A 21038-nucleotide genomic window follows, 5' to 3' on the forward strand; every position below is an offset into this window, starting at 1 on the left:
TTTGTTCATGCAGAAAGTTTCCTGCTTCTTGCTGGTCTCCTGGGAGGTTCAGCATGACCTCCTTGTACCTGGCTGTTTGCAGAGCTTGGTCCTGGTGCTGGAGAGCCCAGCAGCACGAAGTCAGGAGCAGGGCAAAGCATCTCCCTCTCCTTCCCCTTGAAATTTGTTTTTCTCCCCCTTTGCTGACAGTAGCCTCTGAAGTGCATCAGAATGTTCATAAGCAGATTCTCTGCTGGAAATCATCAAATGTTTTGAGCAGCTAGAGGAATCTGGTTTGACAGGAGGGGACTCAGAATACAGACACAACTGGGTGCTTAACATCAGTGAGCACACTGCAGTGCCAGTTTAGGGATATCCCAAAGTAGCTCCTAGGCAGAGTGTGACAGCCTTGTCCCTTGATGCAGTTGTCACAGATGAAGTTAAAGAAAATGAGGAATTATGCTATGAGTCTCTCTTGCCAAGAACTGCTCTCCAGGAACTGGGAGCAGGCGGAATGGTGAACGACCTGACTCCAGCAGTGTGGGTCACTGGGTGCTGTGAAGGCTTTCACTCGTCCTTATCTGGGAGTTTTGCCAAGGAACTGGTGCTGGGGGAACAGAATCTCAAGCTGTGAGGCAGAGAAACTTTCACTAGGAGATCTGGTTGTGACTGAAAAACAAGGAAACAAAACCTGCTAGAGAGGGTGACAGGGTTCAGAGGTTTGCTCAGTAAGTTGGGTCAAAGGAAATTTTGCTATCCTGGAGCAGATAACAGAAAGAGCTGAGAACTGGGCTGGACACAGACATGGAGAAGGATCATAGCCAAGAAAAGGCTTGAATTTCCATGGCACAGTGCAAAGGGCAGGAATCTCGTAGGTTAGGTGCTTGGGGTTCAAAGTGCCTGCCTGGGTACCCTGCCTTTTCTGGGGTCATGGCATTTTCCTGAAAGCTCCTTGTGAGCACTTGTGGTTGAACTGCAGCCTGCATTTCTGAAAGAGGCATCCACTCACAATGGAAAGACTTAAAATTTGGGATCCACCACATCCTTTGGGAAGCTGTTCCCATGGTTAATGCATTTACCACGTAACTGTTACAGTTCCCTCAAGGAGTTTGAGTCCTCAGCTGGCAACCTGCCTGCCTTGCTCAGTGCTGCTGCATGCCTCTCTGCCTCATGAGACAAAAGTTTTGCTACAAGGGGACTAAAGGGCTTTTTGGGATCATGCAGGCTCCTGTAGGACAGCCAGGAGCTGAACCTGTTCCCTCCAACAGGGAAGTGAGTTTTTTGAAGCATTGTTGTGTTCATTCATCAACAGTCCACTGGTCTTGTCTCCTCTCTGGGTGGATGTGTGCCTTGCTGGTTTGCCCTCAACAGCTGGTAGGACACAAAGGATTTGAGAAACAGCTCTGGCTTTGTACCAAGCAGAGGCTGTGGGACACTCAGCAGTAAATTCCAGAGATGATGTGTCATGAAAGGCCTGGCCCTGCCAGCCCCTCTGCACAAGGCTGCTGGAGGTAGTGGGAGCCTTGCCAGGTTGCAGTCCTCATGTTCGAGAGGATCTTTGGCTTTCTGAGCAGATTTTGGTAGGTGGATGTTAGCTGCAAAATCTGTTTAGGAGCCTGCAGCTTTGTGTGGGTGGGAGGAAAGCCTTGTGCTTACCCCTCTGCCTGCCTTCAGCTGGAAGGTGACAACTGATCTTGTGGCTGGGAGAAGTCAGCTGTTTCCATTTTCTTCCTCTGGAGACTTGAAATCTATTCCCAGTGAGGTGGGTCCCTGGGAAGAGGAAGGGCAGCTCTTCCAAGTGAATGCTGCCAAAGCCAAAAGGCACTGGGAGCTGGCCTTGCCAGCCTCAGACATTTAAAACACTTCTGTCAAGCCCTGGAAGAAAAACAGCATAATCTTAGTTTTTCCTCTTACGTACATTCTGGGCTCTCTGCACTGTCCTCTGGTTCATTACTAAGCTTTTCTGCAGCCTTACAAAGTTGTTGAATCAATAGAGAAAGTTCTTGTTGAGAAGAAGAGCACATCCTTTCATCAGCTGACTTTCTATTGTCTGTTCTCTCCTGGCTGGACATCATGTTTTATATAGCAAACATCTTTAAAGCTTTTAGGGTATTTCTCTTCTTTCCTTACCCCCAGAATACCCTCTTCGATCTGGATCATTGGGCCAGCTCTTAATCTGGGCTGGAACAGGAGAAGGTAATTGTGATGGATGCCCCAGTGATATTACCCTTCCCAAAAGCAATTAAATGTGGTGAAACCCTCATTTATGTTTTATGGCTGCTTGTAGTAGTGCCCAAACATTTATGGTCCCCCAAAGTCCCACATGCTGCCAGGCCAGGCTTTTCAGTGGATAAGATAACAGATTGTATTTATCTCTTGGTTAACTTGCACAGCCCTGCAAAGCAGCTGCTCCACTGGGCTCTGGCTCCTTGCTTGTTGTGTGATGCATTTGTGCTGTGCAGCCCTGATTCTCCTTCACCCTCACTTAATTTCCTGGGAACTTTCCCCTCTCCTAGGCTGCTGAGCTTTGTGAATATTTGCCAGTGGAAGGCAGTGTGTTTGTTTTAATCAGATCTATTCTTAAAGCTGTCAGATTATTGCTGGGCTAGGAGGGGGTCCCTCCCTGCCTCTGTCCTGCCATTCTCACCTCACTTTGATCAAAGCATTGATCTGATACAGTGGGAGGCTAACCAGGACTAAACACTAAGGCTGTCTAGGAGCCACAGGGACAGACACAGGACTCTGCAGTGCTGGGGGGGACACTGGGGTTGTTTTCTCAAGGGTGGTTGGGGCATTGGATCCTCCTTGCATGGCACACTGCACTGTAAAGAGCAACCTGAGAGTCACACCAGCTGCTCCGCCATCCACACTCATTCACTTTGAAATCCCTTTAGCACTGGAACAATTCCATTAGCAGGACTTCTTAGGCCTGATTTGGGGGGGTTTCTCTGCTGATTAAAACCAAGTCTGTGCACCAGTGTGCAGAGCTTGTCATAACCAAGACATTCCCTGTGTACCTCGGGGCTGCTTGCAGCTGAAGTCTTGAACAAAAGATCTGCTGTTAGACAAAGAGGGAAGGAGTGAGCCTCTGAAGAGAGGAAGAACTTCTCTCTTTGCCAGCAGTTTTTTTCTAACTACTCTTTTTTTAAGGATTGGTCACCAGTTAATCCATGTCGTTTTGCAGACAAAGCTGTCAACATTTTTAAGGTTGCATGGTGAAATAACTTCAGTGCTGTTGGTTCTAGCAGCTCAGAATATTCTCAAACAAATGCCTTTTAAGATAAAAATGGCCTGTGCTTGATCCCAGCCCAAAGTTGAGGTCGTTACTCTTTTATTTGAAACGTCTCAACTGAACCCAGTGAAGTCAGTCAGAGCTGCAAGTGTTTGAAAGTCAAGTCACTCTTATTTGCATGGCTAAATATGGGCGTAATTCAGGGTGTTACTCTAAAATACTTCAGTGTGTGACCCAGGTTGGAGCCCAGCAAGTGTGCTGTGTGCCACAGACACTGCCTGCAGTAGCTTCTGACAGCTTCTAGTCATCAACCTGTTGGCCCTGAGTACCAAACACATCCTGCCCTCTCACTTTTATTTTTCGCTCTTACCTGCTGTTGGGTGTGAGATGCCTCACAGCCACATAGGAGTGTAAGCTCACTGGCAGATTGAGTATGTGTGCATTTCCGCTGATTTCTGTCCATTGGGTCAGAAGTGAGAATGGCAGAAGCAGGACACCTTCCTCCCCCAGCCCTGCACATTTCCCACACAGTGTGGACTGTTGGAGCTTTATAAGAGGCTTTTCTTGCTCAGTGGCAGCACTTAGATACAAAATTAAATGTAGCCCCCCACCTTGGAATCGGGTAGGTGCACTGATTCTGTGCTGGTGTAGCAAATTCCATCTGAAACTGACACGTTTATTATCCCTAAACATTTGATGAATTTAAGAAGATTGTAAAATATACATGAAGAACATGCGTGAGATTTTTTCAGTAAAATTAATTACTACAAGCAGTGCTTTGCAAATTCAATGTAGTCCATGTGGGAACAGTTTGGTGGTTCTGGTGCATGTATGCAGTCCTTCAGTGGCAGGAGCAGGTCTGGTTTGCCTTGTGTGGATGCCCTGGGTGGAGGAGAGCTCTCCTGAGGGGTGACTGCAGCTCCCAGCTGGGAAGGGGCAGCTGCATCAGCATTTGGCTGCAGCTGCAGTGCTGTGTGTAACAGGGGTGTAGCTCTGGCTGCAGACCAAGCCCCAGTTACAGGTCCTTACCCGTCAGTGAGCATCACACAGGGCTGGTTAGTGCTGGATAATCCTGGAGTCCTTCACGTCTTCATAGTATCAGAAGGCATTTCAGTGCTGCAGCTCTTTCAATTAAGCTCCTGTTGAACTCCATGCACAGATATTGTAATATAATTGGCTGCCCTGCTGCTGAAACAGCCTCTGTCTGTGCTCCAGGCTGGAGGGGAGCCAGAGCGAGCCCTGGGCTCCACACAATGTCACACTGATTAGGAGGGTGCGAGATTTTGTTTTTGCTAAAATAGTTCTGCCAGTACAGCCCAGAGGGCAGCTGCAGTTCCACTGGTACAGAGAGGGCCTTATGCTGCTCTGAATTGTCCCTGGCTCTGGGGCAGGCAGGGATGCTGTGGGGGCAGCTTTATCCTGCAGTAACAGCCTGTGCATGGCTGAGTGCTGCCCAGCTCCACAAGTGCAACTTTACTTTGTTGACATCCACCCCATAGCAACTTTGCCTTAAAGACCCAAGGGAAATATTTTGCTTCCTCTGGCTGTTAGGAAGTGGGTTCTCCATGGCAGCAGTCCATTCACAAAGGGTTTGGTCCTGAGCAGGAAACCCTGGTCCAATCCCTAATGAGCCCTTCCTGCTGATAAGGGAACCTGTGGGTCAGGGGCTCTGCCTGAGCCAGTCAGCTCCCCAAGAACTGAGGTGCTTTTTGATGAACACATCCTCCAGAGCCTGTAAAATGAGACTCCAGGCCCTCCAGAGAAATGGGTACAGACCTGGGTGCCACAGAATGGGATCTGCCTGAGGAAAGGCCAGCTCTAGCAGAGCTGTAATATTGCTGCTGCTCTCTGACATTCCTGAGCTAGAACATCCCATCTCTGCCCTGCTCAGCAACCTTGCCTCTTACTGTACATGGAGACCCAACACTGGTTTTATTCCTGGAATAACTGTATTCATGTGTTCAGTATTATGTGTATTTACACCTGGGTTATCCCCCAGTTTGGGAAGTGGACTGGAGAATAAGGTGCTGTCCTGTTTTGGAGCAAGGAAGCTCTTAGATCTCTTTTTCCAGCTTTGCACTTAAGAAAGGCCTATCCAGTACAGCCCATGACATGAAGATAGGATGGAGTATTTCTGTATCTTGGAGAGTGCACTAGAAAGGAAGTCACTGACTGGTATCTGCTGGCAGCCCATGTTGTGGTGCTCTGCAAGCCTCTTCACCAGCTGCTGTGTCAGTTTTGCTGTTCAAAAGCTGGTTCCATGACACTTATTTCCCTCTTTACTCTGCCAGAGTAGCATTGCACAACTTCTAAAGTCACTCCTAAACTCACTATGCTGGATTAATAACAAATCCAGCAATAAACCTGGAATACTGGAGCACTGCCCTTTGTCAGGCAATGCTTGCTGCTGTTGCTGGGATTTGGGAATGACATGGTTTTTTCCCCTGTGACATATCTTTGTTCCCCCACTGACTATATTTAGACACAAATAGATCCAGAATCAACTGTGCCCATGGCAAGCTGTGCTACTGCCTGCAGCAGCCCTCAGCAGGGCAACATCACGTGGCCTTTTATTGTCACATCTGCCCTGGCCTCTCCAAGCCGATGGAAAATGCATCATCTCATCCAGGCTTCGATTGCTGGGATGGAGTGCTCTGACTGTCCCTGCCTCATGGTGCCTTTTATCCCCTTCTTACACTTTTCAACATAGAACCTGGCTGTGGCAAGTATAGGTTAGACCTCCTCTTCTGTCTGTCACATTTCTGTCTGTCTGTCACATTGCTATTTGAGCATAAATGTGCTTTAGTTGTGCTCCTCCTCAGGGATTACCTCCTTGGCTCAATGGAGCCAGTGTCAGATACTTCCTATGAGTAGGAAGAAGCTGTGAACATCACTGTTCATGTAGGGGTCTCCACCACGAGGCTCTCTGAGGTCTCAGGGAGTGTGGGGTAACATTAGAAATCAGAAAGGACCTGGGGCTCAGCTTAGCTCTCGAGATTGTAAAAGCAGTGATGACAAAGCAACTTGGGGTTAGCCTGAGTTGGCAAGCCAGAACAAAAGCCTGAGAAAAGTTAAGTCACACTATCAACTCGAGTTAAAACTCCCATTTCCTTGTTCCTTATAAGTACTTGGTCTGCTGCAGTCAGACCATGCTCCTTTTGCAGGTGTGTGCTCAGAGCATTTCACCAGGAGTTCACTCCTGACAGTGAAGCCCTTCATGCAGCAGAAGTTTTGGTCTGCTGACAGGATCACAGGCAGAGTAATTCCCATTTTCCCACTGCACTTGCATCTCTTGATGCCTTTGGACACAGCTGCCTGCTCTGCTGCACCCTGTAGCAGTACTCAGTGGGTTTTGGCTGCTTTTCCATAGTGGCTTGGTCTGTGTTACTCTTCAGAGTGCATAATTTTGATGGGCCTCACACAGAGATACAGCCCAGTGTCAGAAATCCCCACTACTCCAGAGCCTCACACAGAGATACAGCCCAGTGTCAGAAATCCCCACTACTCCAGAGCACTTCAGGCAGGTTCTTTGGCTCAGTTTGTGGGTGATGAGGGTGGAAATGCTGGGTACCTGCTACCAGCTCAGCAAGTGGAGCATATGGACAGGCACCACTGGGTTGGCAGTGAGTTCCTTGGGCTGTGCCACCCTGGCTGGGTGGTGGGAATCCATCAGTCCTCTCCCTGCCAGCCTGCCTTGGGCAGTGCCCTCCAGCCAGGATCATTGCCAACCCTCCAGCACCATCCACCCTGCTTTTATCTTCATCTTTTCCTCGCTTTCTGGTTTTTTCCACCTGGGATTTCAGTGTTTGTTTGTTTGGTGTTAAAGAGGCTTTCTTGTTTGCTTTTCTAAGTATCTGTTGTGACAGGCAGAGCTGAGAACAAGCCAAGTTGCTCTCTGCATCCACCCGAGAGCTTGTCTGGGGAAACAATGCCAAGTAGGGGCAGGGAGAGAAAGTAGAAATGCAGTTGGGTTTTTCCTGGAAGACTTCTTGTCCTTGGCTGGTTATGTGGAGTTGGGATGAGAAGAGCTGATCACTTTTAGGTGAAGAACAAGACCTGTTTTGTCATTCTAGGGAAGGCTTCTGCAAGCTGGCAATACCAGGCACTGTCATTGTGCTGTTGTCTGCCCCATCCAGCCAGACCATCCTGACCTTAAGGAGCAGGTGGCACTGCTCTTGCCTTCCTGATGTGCCCCTCTTGTTCCTTGTTTCTGTAACACCAATTTTGACTCCTCTGTTGAGGAAGATGGCCTGGAGTGAAGAGCAGAGCTGGCACATGGGCCCAGCCAGGTCTCTGCATGCACCCCTCTCATGCAGTGCCTCTCCTACCCTTGCACGCACAAGGACAGCAGGGCATGGTGCTCTGGGCAGGAATCTTCCACTTTATTAAAATGAAAGTATTTACTGGCTGCATCAGTTGCCCAGCTGTGGTTAGTTTGCATGAGAACCATTTCCTGCACTTAAGGAAACTATTCAGCTTTACAGCAGATTGTGGAAGGAAGAGATACTACAATGTCCAAAATCCTCTCTTTGCTGACTGGGCAAGTTTCTCACCTGAATCTCTGCCATCTAAGCACTTGGGGTGACAGGAACAGATCTGCCATTGCTGTGCTGCAAGGAAATATCACAAGTTCCAGTGAGGAAGGGAGGGGAGGAAGGAGAGGGACAGCTGGAGAGCCAGGGCTGGGTGGTCAGGATGGTGGTTTAAGGGCTTTGGGGCTTGAGATGCCATCTTTCTGCACTTGGTGGCATCTACTTGCCAGCGCCCTGTCCTGAGGGTGTGATCTGACATGCTGCTCAGTGCTCAGGCATCCGAGATCACTGTGTCAGGGGAGATGTGAGGGCAAACAGGAGGAGCAGCACAGAGCTCTGGACAGCAGGAATGTTCTGCATGGATGGAGGAAGAAAGTGGCTTGGCAGCATGGAGCAGACAGATATCTGAGTGAATCACAGGTTCAACATGAGTCACTGCTGTCACATGGTTGTGAGGAAGGCACACGTCACAGGGGCCATGTAAGGAGCTGCGTGCTTCCCAAGCATCTGAGCCATTCCCCTGCTCCCAGTGCTGGTGAACCCATCACTCATGCTATTCCTGTTTTGGATGCTGCATTTTGAGGAATGAAGGGCCAATAGCTGAGTCCATGGAGAGTGGTGAAAGTGGTCAGAGGGCTGGAAGCCATGAGGAATGAGAAAAGCTTGAGAGGACCTGGGATTGTTTAGTCTAGGAAGGAGCAAGCTGGAGGGGGAGCAATATGAAAAGCTTTCAAAGACATAAAAGGCTGCTGCAAGAAGTGAGGCAGTGATCTGTTCTTAGTAGCTACCAGGAAGAAGATACCGAGTCATAGGCTGAGCAAGGAAATTTAGTCATTGGGGGAGAGTTACTGAAACCTCAGTGAGTGTGGGGTTGGTGTCAGGGGACCTTCAGAGCACCCATGTCTGGGTGGGTGGGAGAGGAACTCATCCTGCTTTGGCTGGTGGGATGCACTCTGAGACCTTTGTAGCCAGGTTCCCAATTGCTGGAAGATTATTTTCTGAAGCTTGTGATGAAGTCCACCTCCATTAAACAGGCATACATTTCCCAGCCACTGCTGAGCATGTTACAAGACATCAGGGATTACCTGTGGCAGTGACACTTTATCACTGCTATAGCAGCAATTTTCCAAGCCTTTTCAGCTGCAGGCTTGCACCAAGATGGGGGAAAGCATTACTGTTAAGGACAGGGACACAGAGTGTGTTCACCTAGAGTGGGTCAGCAAGGGAGCCCATGGCTTGCTGCTTGGCTGCTTGTCCCTGTGTAGGACCATGCCAGATGAGGCACAGGCACAGTCCTTGTCCTGCAGGGGAATCCCCCCACCAAGGCAGAGCTCCTCAGCCTTTTTTTTTTTTTTTTTTTTTTTTTTGCTGGTTCAGGGGCAGACTTTGGCTGTGCTTTTTAATTGTGGAAATTCAGAGCATGTCTTTGTGTCCTAAATAGGCGATTGTCCTGATCCTCATCCCTGGGATCCATTATGTCTTAGCAAATTACTTTCTCTCTTTTAAATGCCTTAGTGATTAAAGATGCCACAGCAGATACCCTTAATGAGTACAAAAAGGGTAATAATTCCTCTTGTTGGCATTGAATGCAATTAATCAGGCCCCTTTACTTGCTTTTTAAACAGATGAGGCATTTAAGGCCAAGCAAGTTTTTAATTGGACTTTAATGTTTCTCATTTACTTCATTTTGGCACAAGCTTAGGAATTCCCACCCCCAGGTTTGCTGGATTTGTTCAGGGTGATAAAAGGCTCAGCGTGGAATGAAGACTCAGCAGACTCAAACATGTCCTTCAGCCTGTGCCTGGCCCAGGCTTGGTCCTGCTGCAGCAGCACAGAATTGTCCAGACAGGAGCAGAACCAGGTTATCCAGCATGGGACTGACATTGGATATTGATAATATTTTGGAGTAGTCATCAACACAAGGGTGTAACATAGCCTGCCCTTTTTTGTCATGTTCCCTTGCCTTGAAGGAGCTGTTGACTTGTGAGTATTCTTGTGATTATCTGGATGCCCTTGATAGAGGTCCATATCATAGCCCAGACTCTGTAGCTTCAAATAAGGGGTGAATTATATGTTTTAAGCAATATTCCAAAGACCCATGGCCAAGAGGACATACAGAGGCCTTGAGCTCCATTACAGATGGATGTATGCATCCAAATGTTTTTAATTTATGCCAGAAATTGCCATGGAAGAGAAGATACATCGTAAGCAGCTCTCATCTGATTTGCAGCTCCTGCTCCCTGAAGCCAGCACCCCCTCTTCTTCCACCTCTGGCCATGAACCATCTTGCCTTTGGTTCCCTTCCCTCCATCTCTGCTCCAGTGTGGTTTGGGGACAGCAGTGGCCTGCCAGCAGGTCCCAGTCTGTGTTTCATGCAGAGACGAGTTCAGCAGCCCAGCTTGGCTCACTGGCCCCTGTCCCAGCTCAGCCCTTCCCTGGCAGCAGCTGACCAAGGTTCAGCCAAAAGGGATCAGCCCCAGCATATGTGAGCCTGCCCCTGAGCCTGCTCGTCACTCTGCAGGGCAGAGGAAAGATCCCAGAACTTTCAGTTGGGTTTTTCCAGGTGTGTGCTGTGTCCTTTGCAGTCAGACCTGTCTGTATTTCAAGTGACAGTGACTGTGGAGTTCCACCCATGGAAAGGTCAGTGGATGCAGATGAGCTGTGGGTGTCCTTGGGTAGGTGAGATGGCTCTTGAGTCACTGGGGCTTTTTGCCCCAAAAAAACATTCAGGAGAAATCTAGGGACAAGGGACAACACCCTCCATTTCTACATCCCTGCTTTTCCCACTTCAAAGGTAGGAAAATCTTCAGCCCAAGTGTGTCTGGAAAGTTAAGTGTATTCAGAGAAATGTGTTATTGAATACCTTGTGTTAATTTAAACACCTTCTGCCTGCCAGGCTTGGGGCAGAGGAGCTTTGCCAGCTGCATCAGCCTAGATCTGTTTCAGGGCATTTTTAAGGCTTCCCAGTGCAGCTTAAGGAACTGCTGTGCACAACCACTGGGCTCTGCTTTCCAGGCCGCTGTGCAGCAGGGAATGCCATGGGGGAGGCTTGCCTAGTATTTTATTTGGTTCATCCTTATTCTTTGTCGTATCTCCTTTCCTCTGACTCCCCTCACATCTTGAACACACATCTGATACTGAGTTTTGTGGTTGAGCAAGGCTTGTGTAGTCCTGGATAGCCAAATGTGGGAACCAAGTGTCTCCAATTTTTTCTTCTGCTGGGAACATCTTTGCCCATTTTGCCCCCTTACACCACTTCCCTGCTACCTGCAGATCAGGGTACCTGGAGCCATCATGCCTTGAAAAGTAAGGGAGAATTGGAGGCTGAGCAAGGATCAGGGTTTTGTTGTGTGATCGTGGTGTGAAGGGCTGTAGACATCTTGATGAGATGTTCAGGGATAAAGGCGAATCAGAGAGATCCAGCTTGTTCTGTGTCCCCACAGAGTGAACAACTCCTGGCTCTTGGGCTGGGCTCCAGCCATGGGCAGGGACTGAAGGAAATAAGAGGGCCAGGTCCTAGGACATTTCTGCTCCTCTGGCTGGTATTGAGGAGGGGCAGGCAGCCTTGTCCAGTTGCTATGGAGCCTGCCAAGATGTCCTTAATCCCAAATATGTCTCTGTCAGGAAGCTGCAACCCCAAGTGACTCTAGCCAGCCATTCTTTCATTGAGAGTCTTCTGGCTGAGGCTTACAGAGTTGTCATTTTCTTTGATTTAATTCCATATAAACTGCAGAATTATTTTCCTTTAGAGGCTTGCAAATTACGGAAGCATAAACCATGCTAATGATCCGATAAGGACAACTTTGGATGCATTCCCAAGAACGGCTACCCCTGGGCAGGAGCGTGCTCAGAGAGCACTGATGGAGAGCAATTTGCCATGCTCACCTGGCTGCCTTCCTTGGGCCCCCCTTCCCAAATTCCTTCATCTCTCAGGAACGAGAGTAATTTCCTCTCTGGCTTCTTGCAGAGGCAAAGGCCCTGCAGACCTGAAGTTATCTCTGGAATGTGTGTAAACACGAGTTCAATGGGATGCTGTTTGCCCCCCATTCCTGGGGGGGGCTGAGAAGGGTTAATACAAGTTTGTTTAATGGGTTCCTATCCCTGAGAATTGTCTTCCTTAGAGGGCAGCTTGGCTGACCTGAGCCCCTGTGTGTGCATTTCCCAGCATAAAGGGGAGACTGAGGGGCCCCACCACACGGGTGGGATTTCACTCCTCTAAGAACAAGGGATGAAAGGCCAAAGTGGTCTTCCTGCCAAACAGGGACCCAGGAGATGGTATGGGATCACAGTGCACGTGCACTGGGACTCAGTGTGCAGCTAACAGGATTATTTAGGTGGTGCTTGGACAGAAACAAATCAGAAGGGTGGGAGTTATAGGCAGTTCTGTGCTCCCATCTTCAAAGAGCACTGAAATGTAAGCAGGGGGACAAAACGTTTTAAGTGACGTATGGGCTGGGGCAAAATGCATTTCAGTGAGAGGCATAAGGAACTCTATCTGTTTGCATAAAAATAATTCAGGTGTGAGTTCATTAGTGGTGTACAAATACGTCACTAATGAGACTTGCCTGGAGACCAGAGCGTACTTGGATTTAGAGTAAGAAGCAGGAACCAGAAACTAAAACTAGAGAAAATCAAGCATTAGTACCAAGTAAATGGTTAATTCCTGGATATGTTGTCAGCACTAGTGACGCACTGAGGCTGGATGCCTTCCAGAAAACAGCACTGTAACTGAAGACAAAGGAACAGACTTAGCACAGAGGTGATCAGTGGAATGGCTTGGCCTGGTGTATACAAGGGGTCAAACTAGATGATTTAATGATCTCTTTTGGCCTGAAAGCTCTCTGTTCTCTTAAGAAGATAAATGAAAAAGCCCTTTCACAAAAACCAAGCACTTGAGATATGTGTGTAATGAACTCTGCTGCTTCCAGGGGAACGGCAGAGCAGGATCTGCAGGAAGCGTGACCTGGCCGCCTGCAGGCTGCCTGGAGTTGGTGGCCATCTGTGCCACCATCGAGGCCACCACCCTCAGCTCTGTTTTTAATTGCCATCTCCCTGCATTTAACCAACATTTGCTCCTTAATCTCCATCAGGGTGAAGAGGCCAAGCGGCATGAGCAGCCTCCTGGGGAAGATCGGTGCCAAAAAGCAGAAGATGAGCACACTGGAGAAATCTAAACTGGACTGGGAGAACTTCAAGGAGGAGGAGGGGATTGTGGAGGAGCTGGCAATCCATAACCGAGGGAAAGATGGGTAAGAGGGGCTTTACCTACTAGCAGTCCAGAATTTCCCATCACTTCCTTTACATGTGGGATGCCCATTGCTGGCTACAGAGTTCAAAAACCCATGGGATCTCTTAAGGATTTATTCTAGGGATATATAAAGCCAGTAGCTGCTGTAGGCATCACAAGGAGACAGGTAAGTCTGCAAACACCTGTCACTCTCTGCTAACAACCTTGTGAGTTCTCTAAGTCCAGCCAATGTCTGGCTTTGTCATCTCTTCTGCTTGTGGCACAGATCATGAACTGGTCTAATGCAGTCCCTCCATGAGGAAGCACAATTGCCTTTGTCGTGTTTTCTTTTTTCAGTTTGGGAGGGTTTTGTTCTGTCCTTCAAAGCACACATTTCAGCTGTATCTGTCCTCTTTCCTCCAGCATAAAGATTTGTGTAAACCCAGAGCAGCTGGCAAGGTGCGTCAGAGATTATGGCAGCGCTGGGTGTTGGTTGTGTGCATCAAGCAATGTTCACTCCAATGAAGTTAATGGAAGTATCATAAAAGTAAATGGTGATGCTGTAAATAAAGCAGAAAGTTAATAACATGCACTGCAGGGAGTTATAATGAGATCAGAAGCAGCATTTCCACTACAAGTGCTTTGCTAAGCTCTGGGAAAACATAACCAACTTAGTGGACAGCTCGTAAAATGTACATTTTATTATAAGCTGTTCTTTTACTGGAAGAACTCAAAGCTTCTGCATTCCAATAGATTGGATTTTCTGTTTTAAACAGATATTTTATAACTGTCAAACTATCAAATAGATATTTTCAGTTTGGTCTTGCACCTTCCACAAACACGCCTTCTCCATCAAATCTCTCCTGATCTGTTTCTGGTCATGAAATAAATGCATGCCCTTGAAAAAGTAGAGCAATTCAGTAGGAGTGCTGCAGAGGAGCAGCTGTTCCTCTGAGATCCCTGAAGTCCAAGGAGGTGCATGATTTACACCACATACAGGTGTGGCAGAGCAGTGTTTGTGTCATCTCTTGTGTGCCCAAACCCAGTATGTCAGCTGTTCTTGGCCAGTGCTGTTTCCTTTCCCAGCCCATCCAAGCAGGACAGCTTGCTCTTCATGCCTGGCAAACCTTCATCACGTGATGGTCCTTGAAGGCTAAAGAAGGGATCAGCACATGGAAAAGATGAGCAAAGCAGAGCAGCAATTTTAAGAGCATCTTTAATCTTGGACGGCTTTGGGTTTTGCTGCCTGTCACATCCCAGGCTAGAAAATCTGCTGAGCTCTTGGCAAGCGGTTTTTGTCATTAAACAAATGAGGAACATAATGCCAGGATAACTTTAGACACTCCTTATGAATATGTTTACACTAGTGAAGCATGCAGTGTGAGGGGATCAACCGAGTATCTGCTCACTAGGAATTACTTCCACCTTCAAGGTAAAGGGAGAAGGGAGGAGCACCGATGGAGGCACAGCCCTCTGCATTTCTGCCTACAGACCACCTCGGTGTGAAGGGTGCAGTGCCCTCCCAGAGCAGCCATCTCGCCTGGGGGGCAGGTCACACAGACACAGCTGCTGCCGGCCCCAGGTCATTTCACAGGAGCCTGTTGTCCCTTCTGCAGCTGCCTCTTCTCCTTTAATAATGTCAGCCGTGCTCACCCTTCAGTGGGCAATCATTTACACATCTCTATAAAAATTGTAATGAGCTGTTGTTAACCCTTCAACCCAGGCAGGCGAGAGCAGGCACCGCCTTTAATCCCTGGTGCTGTTGGAAACCTGTGCTCCCCACGTGTCCTGCTGTGTGATTGTAAATGTCTGCCTGGCAAGGAGAGCTGCAGCCCACTCCTGGAGATGTTTGCTCAGTGCCACACATCCTGTGCACTTTCAGAGATGGTCTATGCGTGTCTCAAGGAAGGCAGGAAGCATTACTTTTTGCTCAGGAGAGAAGACAGGCTGAATTCCTTTATTGTGCTAACCCTGTGGAAGCTGCTGCAGCCCAGAGCTCCTCGCACCTCCCTGGCCCTTCTCCAGCAGCCACACCAGAACACAGCAACCAGGGGAGCAGTGGGGTTGTGGCATCTTTCTGCTGCCAGTGCCATTTATCAGCCAGCCACAGCCTGGGCCTAGAATTCCTGAGACAGAGGGGACATGTGCTATCCCCTTGCCTGTCCTCCCTTGCCTCTGATTTTCCACCCCTTGTACCCCCAGCCCCCATCCACGGATTTGCATTTCCTTAGGAGTAGAATCTGGGCTTTAACAGCCTGGCTGTATCAAGTCCTGAAGGCCTGTCCTGCATTTGACAGGAGAGGCTGCAGTAAGGAGCAGAGGAAGCTATCCCCTTTGCTGTTCATCTCTCTGATGTGCTTTATAAATGGAAATGTGTAGTGGCCTCTTAATTGGGCCACCTTTGTAGGGCAGCCCCATGGGGGAGCAGCCGGCCCCAGCACTCCTGCACCGGGTGACTGATGGTGACTGACAGGGGACAGGCAGCACCAAGGACCCTCCCCAGAGCAGCTTGCAGCTGCCCTCGTTAGCAGAGACAGCCTTGCTCCCTCCCAGTGGGTTTACTTTGCTCTGCTGTGGATCACAGCTGCCCCGTTTCCAGGCGGGTTGATGATTTACAGGAGCTATTGATTCAGGTAGCAAAGGTTGTTTAGACAAGCACAGGACGGGTGTTTGTGCCTCACTCGTGCACTTTGCACCGTGCTTGGTGGTGCCTTGGTGTTGTCTGCACAGAGCTGGCTGAGCATAGAGAGAGCTGCAGCTCCAGCACAGGCTGCAGAGCATGGAGGGGCTTGTGCTGGCCCTGCAGCTCCCCTGCTCACGTCTGTGTGCACCTCCAGCCCCTGTGTGCCTGCAGCACAACCAGCCAGGCCCCACCAGCCCCAGTGTATGCCCAGGTACTGCCTGGGGGTCTGCTCTGGTACCTGGAGCACTTTTCTGTGGCCAGCCAAGGACAATGCCATGGGATGATGTCGGTGGCAGTTTCTCCTCGTGCAGCACTGGCTGTGGCTGTGAGACCGCATTCCTGGTTCATGATCCATATCAGTCCCCCAGGAGGCAGGCCCTGCCCACCAGAGAGGCACAGCAGCCAGGGGGAAGAGGAGAAGAAAGAGACTGACCCCTTGATAGATGGGTGTCCCAGAGGAGCCAAAAGAGCTTTGGATTCAGTAGGTTGGGCTGTTGCTGCCCAGGCCATTGGGGTGTTCCCAGATGAGCATCAGTACCTCCTGTCCTTGTTGTCCCAGCTGGGGTTGTGGCTGGTGTTCAGCAGTGGAGGGGGAGAGAAACCACACACCCAGTAATGACACTGAGCACATACAGTGTGACCCCTCAGCTTCCTTCCTGTGGCCTCTCTGGGCCCAGCCCCAGGAGCCTCCCTGCTCACAGGGATGAAGGGAAGCGACACTCCCCTGCCTGCCTTTCCTGAGCCACTCTGGGGAGGGGGCCTCAGTGCACAGCCCTCCTCCAACACTGAGGGGCAGGGGCCACAAAAACACCTCCTCCCAGCCAGCATTGCACTGTGCTGGTCCCTGCCCCTCGCTGCCGGCGGAGATGAGCTGACCCACTTGTGTCAGCACGAGAAGGGCTGGAGCTGAGATGGGAGTGGGTGGCAGCAGGGACACATGGGGCTGTTCACCCGCTTGGGGGAATCACTCACTGAAATGAATCTGGATTAATTCATTTCCAGTGATGACTGGGTGGGCAGGAAGAGTCAGGGCTGTCCCTTGCAGCAAGGGCAGAGGCTCCCTGCTGGGGACACATTCAGTACACGTTGGATAGCTGTAGCATAAAGAATTGCAGAATCACGGAATGGTTCAGGTTGGAAAGGACCTTTAAGGGGCAGCTAATTCAACCCCCAGCAGTGAGCAGGAATTCTTTATCTAGATCAGATTGCTTAGAGCCCCATTCAGCCTGACCTTGCAGGGACCTCATCACCAAATGTTCATCTGTCTCAGAGAGACCACTGGTAGGAGAGGCCTTTAACCTTCCCATGTGGGCCTTGGGCACTTTCATGCACACCATCCAGCAGCCTGGAAAACCTGCAGAGCCTGAGATGCTCATCTTCCCTTAGGCTTTGCTCTTGCTTTCAAGCAGTAGGCTGCTCTGGTGAGCAGGAAAAGCAGTGACCAACAGAACAGCCAAATTCAGTGATTCCCCTCACAAGTTTAATGACCTTGTCATGGCAGTCCAGTGATTGCCACCCTGGAACAAATGCAAAACAATTGTGATGATTCAGTTACAGCTCCTGTTTTGAATTGCAATTTCACTCCTTCTCTAGGTTAATTAGTAGCACAGCCCCGGGCTGTCTATGGCAAGGTTTTGCAGTGAACTACATTAAAATTCAGCTGCATGCCATTAATGAGAAGCAAGGTGCTTTTCCAGGCCTAGGCGTGCCTTCTTCCTTGCAGCACTCAGGTGCCATGCTGAGGGGCAGCACTAAATACTCGGTGGTTAGAAGGTGGTCTGTGGCTGGGAAACCCCTGGCCTGCATCCCTGAGCTGCTGCAGGCTTGCTGGGTGATGCTTTTTGCATCCCTAATGCTCCCCGTGCCTGTTCCTTGTATCATGGGCCTGTCAGCTTGTATTGAAGGTTGTGGTTGGGTTTGAGCTGCTTTGCTAGGTGGTGCAAAAGGCCTGCTCTGATCCCCTTCAAGGTGCCTGTGGAGGACATTCTCAGCTGTAGGAGAAGAGCTGGAACCAGAATCAGGCAGTTCAGCTCTCTAGTCTGTGGGACCACCAGAGCAGTTTTGGTGTCCATAGATGTTCAGTGGAGCAATCAGTTCATGGAAAGAGAGGGAGGGAGACTGACAGTGCTTTCCCTCCCTGTCATCCCTTCAGGTGGGGTTTGCCCCAGGCTGGGGCCACTCAGGCTGCCACAGGCACTGCTCACAGCCTCTGCCTCTGCCTCCCCGCAGGTACATCGAGAGGAAAGCGTTCCTGGAGCGCGTGGATCACAGGCAGTTCGAAATCGAACGCGACATCAGACTGAGCAGGATGAAGCCCTGACGTGCTGGGGGTGGCCAGCCCCCCACATGGGGGCTTTGCTCCCTTCTGTGCCCCAGGGCTGGCTGGGGGCTGCCGGCCACCGACGACCGCCAAGCACGGAAACTGTTCTCTACCCAAGACTCAGCCTGTGTGTCTCAACATACAGGGTTTTCCTTTTACTGTAATAGTTTGGGGAGGGTATTTGTCAGTGGACAGGAGGCACTTGGAGGGTTAAATGGCCCAGCAGCTCATAGAAGACTCTGGTGTAATTCTGGCAGCAACTTTCCAAGGAGAAGAGGTGGTGGCACTCATCCTTTCCAATCCCAGGTGCTTCTGGCAGCAGGAGGAGCTGCCAAGGCTGGGAGAGTACCAGCATGTTCAGTGGTGAGAGTGGAGCTGCAGGAAGGTTTCATGGCTGCTGTGCACATTCAAGCTGTGGGCTGGAGCCCTTCTGCCTGCTCTGCCAGCCCGCAGCACTCCCTGCCCCTCCACCCTGTGCTCCTGTCCAGACAAAGCCAAACTGTCTGTACTTGTTTGTGGGGTCTGATGATGCTGGGGGGGGTTAAGCAAGCTGGTGAAGAAATCCTTCCTTGTTCACGCTGTCAAGAAGACGGGAGCAGCTGCAGCAGGCAGGAAGGGCCAGGATCTGAGTGTTCACGTGAATAAAGTATTCCATCCCAACACTTCTGCATGCTGGCAGTGTGGTTTGTGTGGGAAGCAGAGGACAAAGAAATTAAGGATCACATACAGTAAGGAGTGTCTGACAGGAGTCATAAAAACCTCTCTCAGAGGTGCCCAGTGTGTGCCCTGATAGCAGCCTGGAGGTCAGAGCAAGTGCTTGAACCACCTTCCCTCCTCATTACTGGGGCTGGTGGTGCAATGAAACTCAGAATTGGGGATGACAAGGTCAATGTAGTCCTGTAGCAGTGCTGCAGGAGTGAGGAAACTCATCCAAAGCATGGCCACGCAGGGACATTCAGCGAGTGCAGCTGCCTGGAGGGCAGGCCAAGGCGCCTGGGTGTGGAAGGAGCAGCTGGAGCTGGACAGCAGCAATGCTCTGTCATCCCAGCCATCCCTGCTGGCCTGGCTCTGGTGGAGTTGGGCAGCTCCCCATGTCTGGCCTGTGCCTATCCTTGGAGCAGAGGTATTCACCAGCATTTCCCCACAGGATGCTCTGGGCCTGCTTGGTGGGGCAGCCCATGCTGGTGCTGTGCTGGGGAAAGCAGCCCCAGTCCCTCTATCCTTCCTGCCCACAGGGTGAGCGATGCCATCGCTGCCATGGCCCCTTCCGTGCAGCTCTGAGCACAGCCTGAGCCTGGGGCTCACCACTGCTGAGTCAGCCCCTGCTCTGTGACTGTGCTGCAGGATAGACAGAACAAAACACCACATGCTCAGAGGAGCTGCAGCCTTTGGCACCCTGTTCTGTACAGAATCAGCTGTATTGGACCTGCTTAGACAAGCCTCAAACTGGACAGAAACAAAACAACAGAGTGATGACATGTTTTCATCTCCAAACACTTCCAAGCCAGTTGCTGCTCTGGCTTAGGTTGCAAAAACAGCCAGAGTCCCTGTGCAGGGCACTGTTGTGGGGATATCTCGGCCTGGGGCTCCTGAGTGGCAGTAAATGGCCCTGGCAGGGCCAGTGTGGGCTGTGGAGCAAGGCAGGTGCTGCTGCAGTAGTTTGGCTGCTGTCCTGCTCAGAATGGTAGTGCTGGACCATCTCCAGCACCTTCTCCCCTTGTGTGCTGTCCGGCCCTGCTTACAGGGACCCTCCCAACAATGACTCCAAGGCAGCCCAGGGTTGTTTTGCTGCAGATCCCAGAAGATGGTGAGATGCTGAGGTAGCCACAAGCAAGCTGGGAGGGCTGGGCCTGCTGAGTGCTGAGCAGGCAGCCAGGGAAATTATTTGCCTATTGCTCTGCTGTTGCTGAGAGGAGAAGAGGAAATACTTGGGAACATCTCTGCCCTGGGACCCCATGGCATCTGGCTTCTGGGGCTGCCAACCAAAAACTGTGATTCCAGGGATATGCTTTCTGCTCCAGCAGCTGGGCAGCACCAAGGAGGTAAGAAATGGAAAATAATTCTGTGCATTGTATCATGAGCAAGAGTAGAACGGAGATGTAACAAGTACCCTTGGAGATCCCAAAGGCCAGAGGGACCAAACCCAGCCTTGTTTTTAAAAGCATTAAAGAGCTCCAGGCTGTGTCCACAGTGTGTCCTGCAGCTGCATCTGGCTCTGGATGGCTTGGGGGTGGCTTTGGATTCACATGCACACTGATGGTGTGTTAGAGGGATGTGGCCAGCACAACCTCCCTGGTATGCTGGCGAATTGGGAAAATTGATTACCTGCAATTTATGGGATCCTGCCTGCCAGTCCCAGCTATGCTCTTCAGAAACCCTCCAGAGTTTTTTCTTCTTTTCAGCTGAGCAATGTGGAAAACCTTGAAATCCTGGAAGCAGCCTGACCTGCTGGAAAAGGGCAATGTAATGGCAATGGCCAAGAGCCTCGCCTCCCCTCTCTGCTGGGCTCCCAGCTCGTGGCAGCATGGTGTGCCCAGCTCAGCATGAGGATGCTGGGCTGCAGTGCCAGCTCCGGGCCCAGCAAGCTGGGGCAGGCTGGGTGGGATGGCTGGGAGCAGCCTCCAGCCTGGGCTGATCCCTGGCCTCCTCCACGCTCCCCAGCCTCCCGCGTGTTTGCTGCGTTGGATCATGTATTCCTCGCCTCTCTTTCCTGAGGATGAGGAGTGATTTACAGGTCTCCAGAAAACACAGCTTGGCTGCTTTGGAAGGAAAAAAAACAACCAAAACCCCTCTCTGCTTGCTATTTCCATTGCCCAGTTGTTTCCCACAAAGGGGGGTGGCCCCAGGACCCGCCAGCCCTCAGTGTCCCCAGCAGCCCTTGATGTCCCCAGCAGCCCTGCACTTTCTGTGAGGAGCAATGTTCTCAGATGTGGGCCCATCTTTTGAGACATTCCCACCTTGAGCTGTCTTCTCTCATGTTCTCCATGGGTTAGGACCCACCCTGGGCATTTGCTTGGGGTAATTTTGGCCCTATGAGGAGTTCCTCATGGCCACAGCATCACCTC

The 21038-nt window shown here is 50.5% G+C and overlaps 1 protein-coding gene across 1 annotated transcript in view; it reads left to right on the top strand.

Annotated features, from left to right (window-relative positions):
* CFDP1 (craniofacial development protein 1) overlaps positions 1–18628 on the top strand; it is a 59079-nt gene extending 40451 nt beyond the window's left edge. The window contains exons 6-7 of the mRNA XM_058813612.1: positions 12834–12992; positions 17883–18628. Of these exons, the coding sequence (XP_058669595.1) occupies positions 12834–12992; positions 17883–17973 (250 nt within the window). The 3' untranslated portion in view covers positions 17974–18628. The remainder of the gene's footprint in view (positions 1–12833; positions 12993–17882) is intronic.
* Positions 18629–21038: the final 2410 nt, after the last annotated feature.

Source organism: Ammospiza caudacuta, chromosome 13, assembly GCF_027887145.1.
Source record: "Ammospiza caudacuta isolate bAmmCau1 chromosome 13, bAmmCau1.pri, whole genome shotgun sequence".
Classification (NCBI taxonomy): Eukaryota; Metazoa; Chordata; class Aves; order Passeriformes; family Passerellidae; genus Ammospiza; species Ammospiza caudacuta.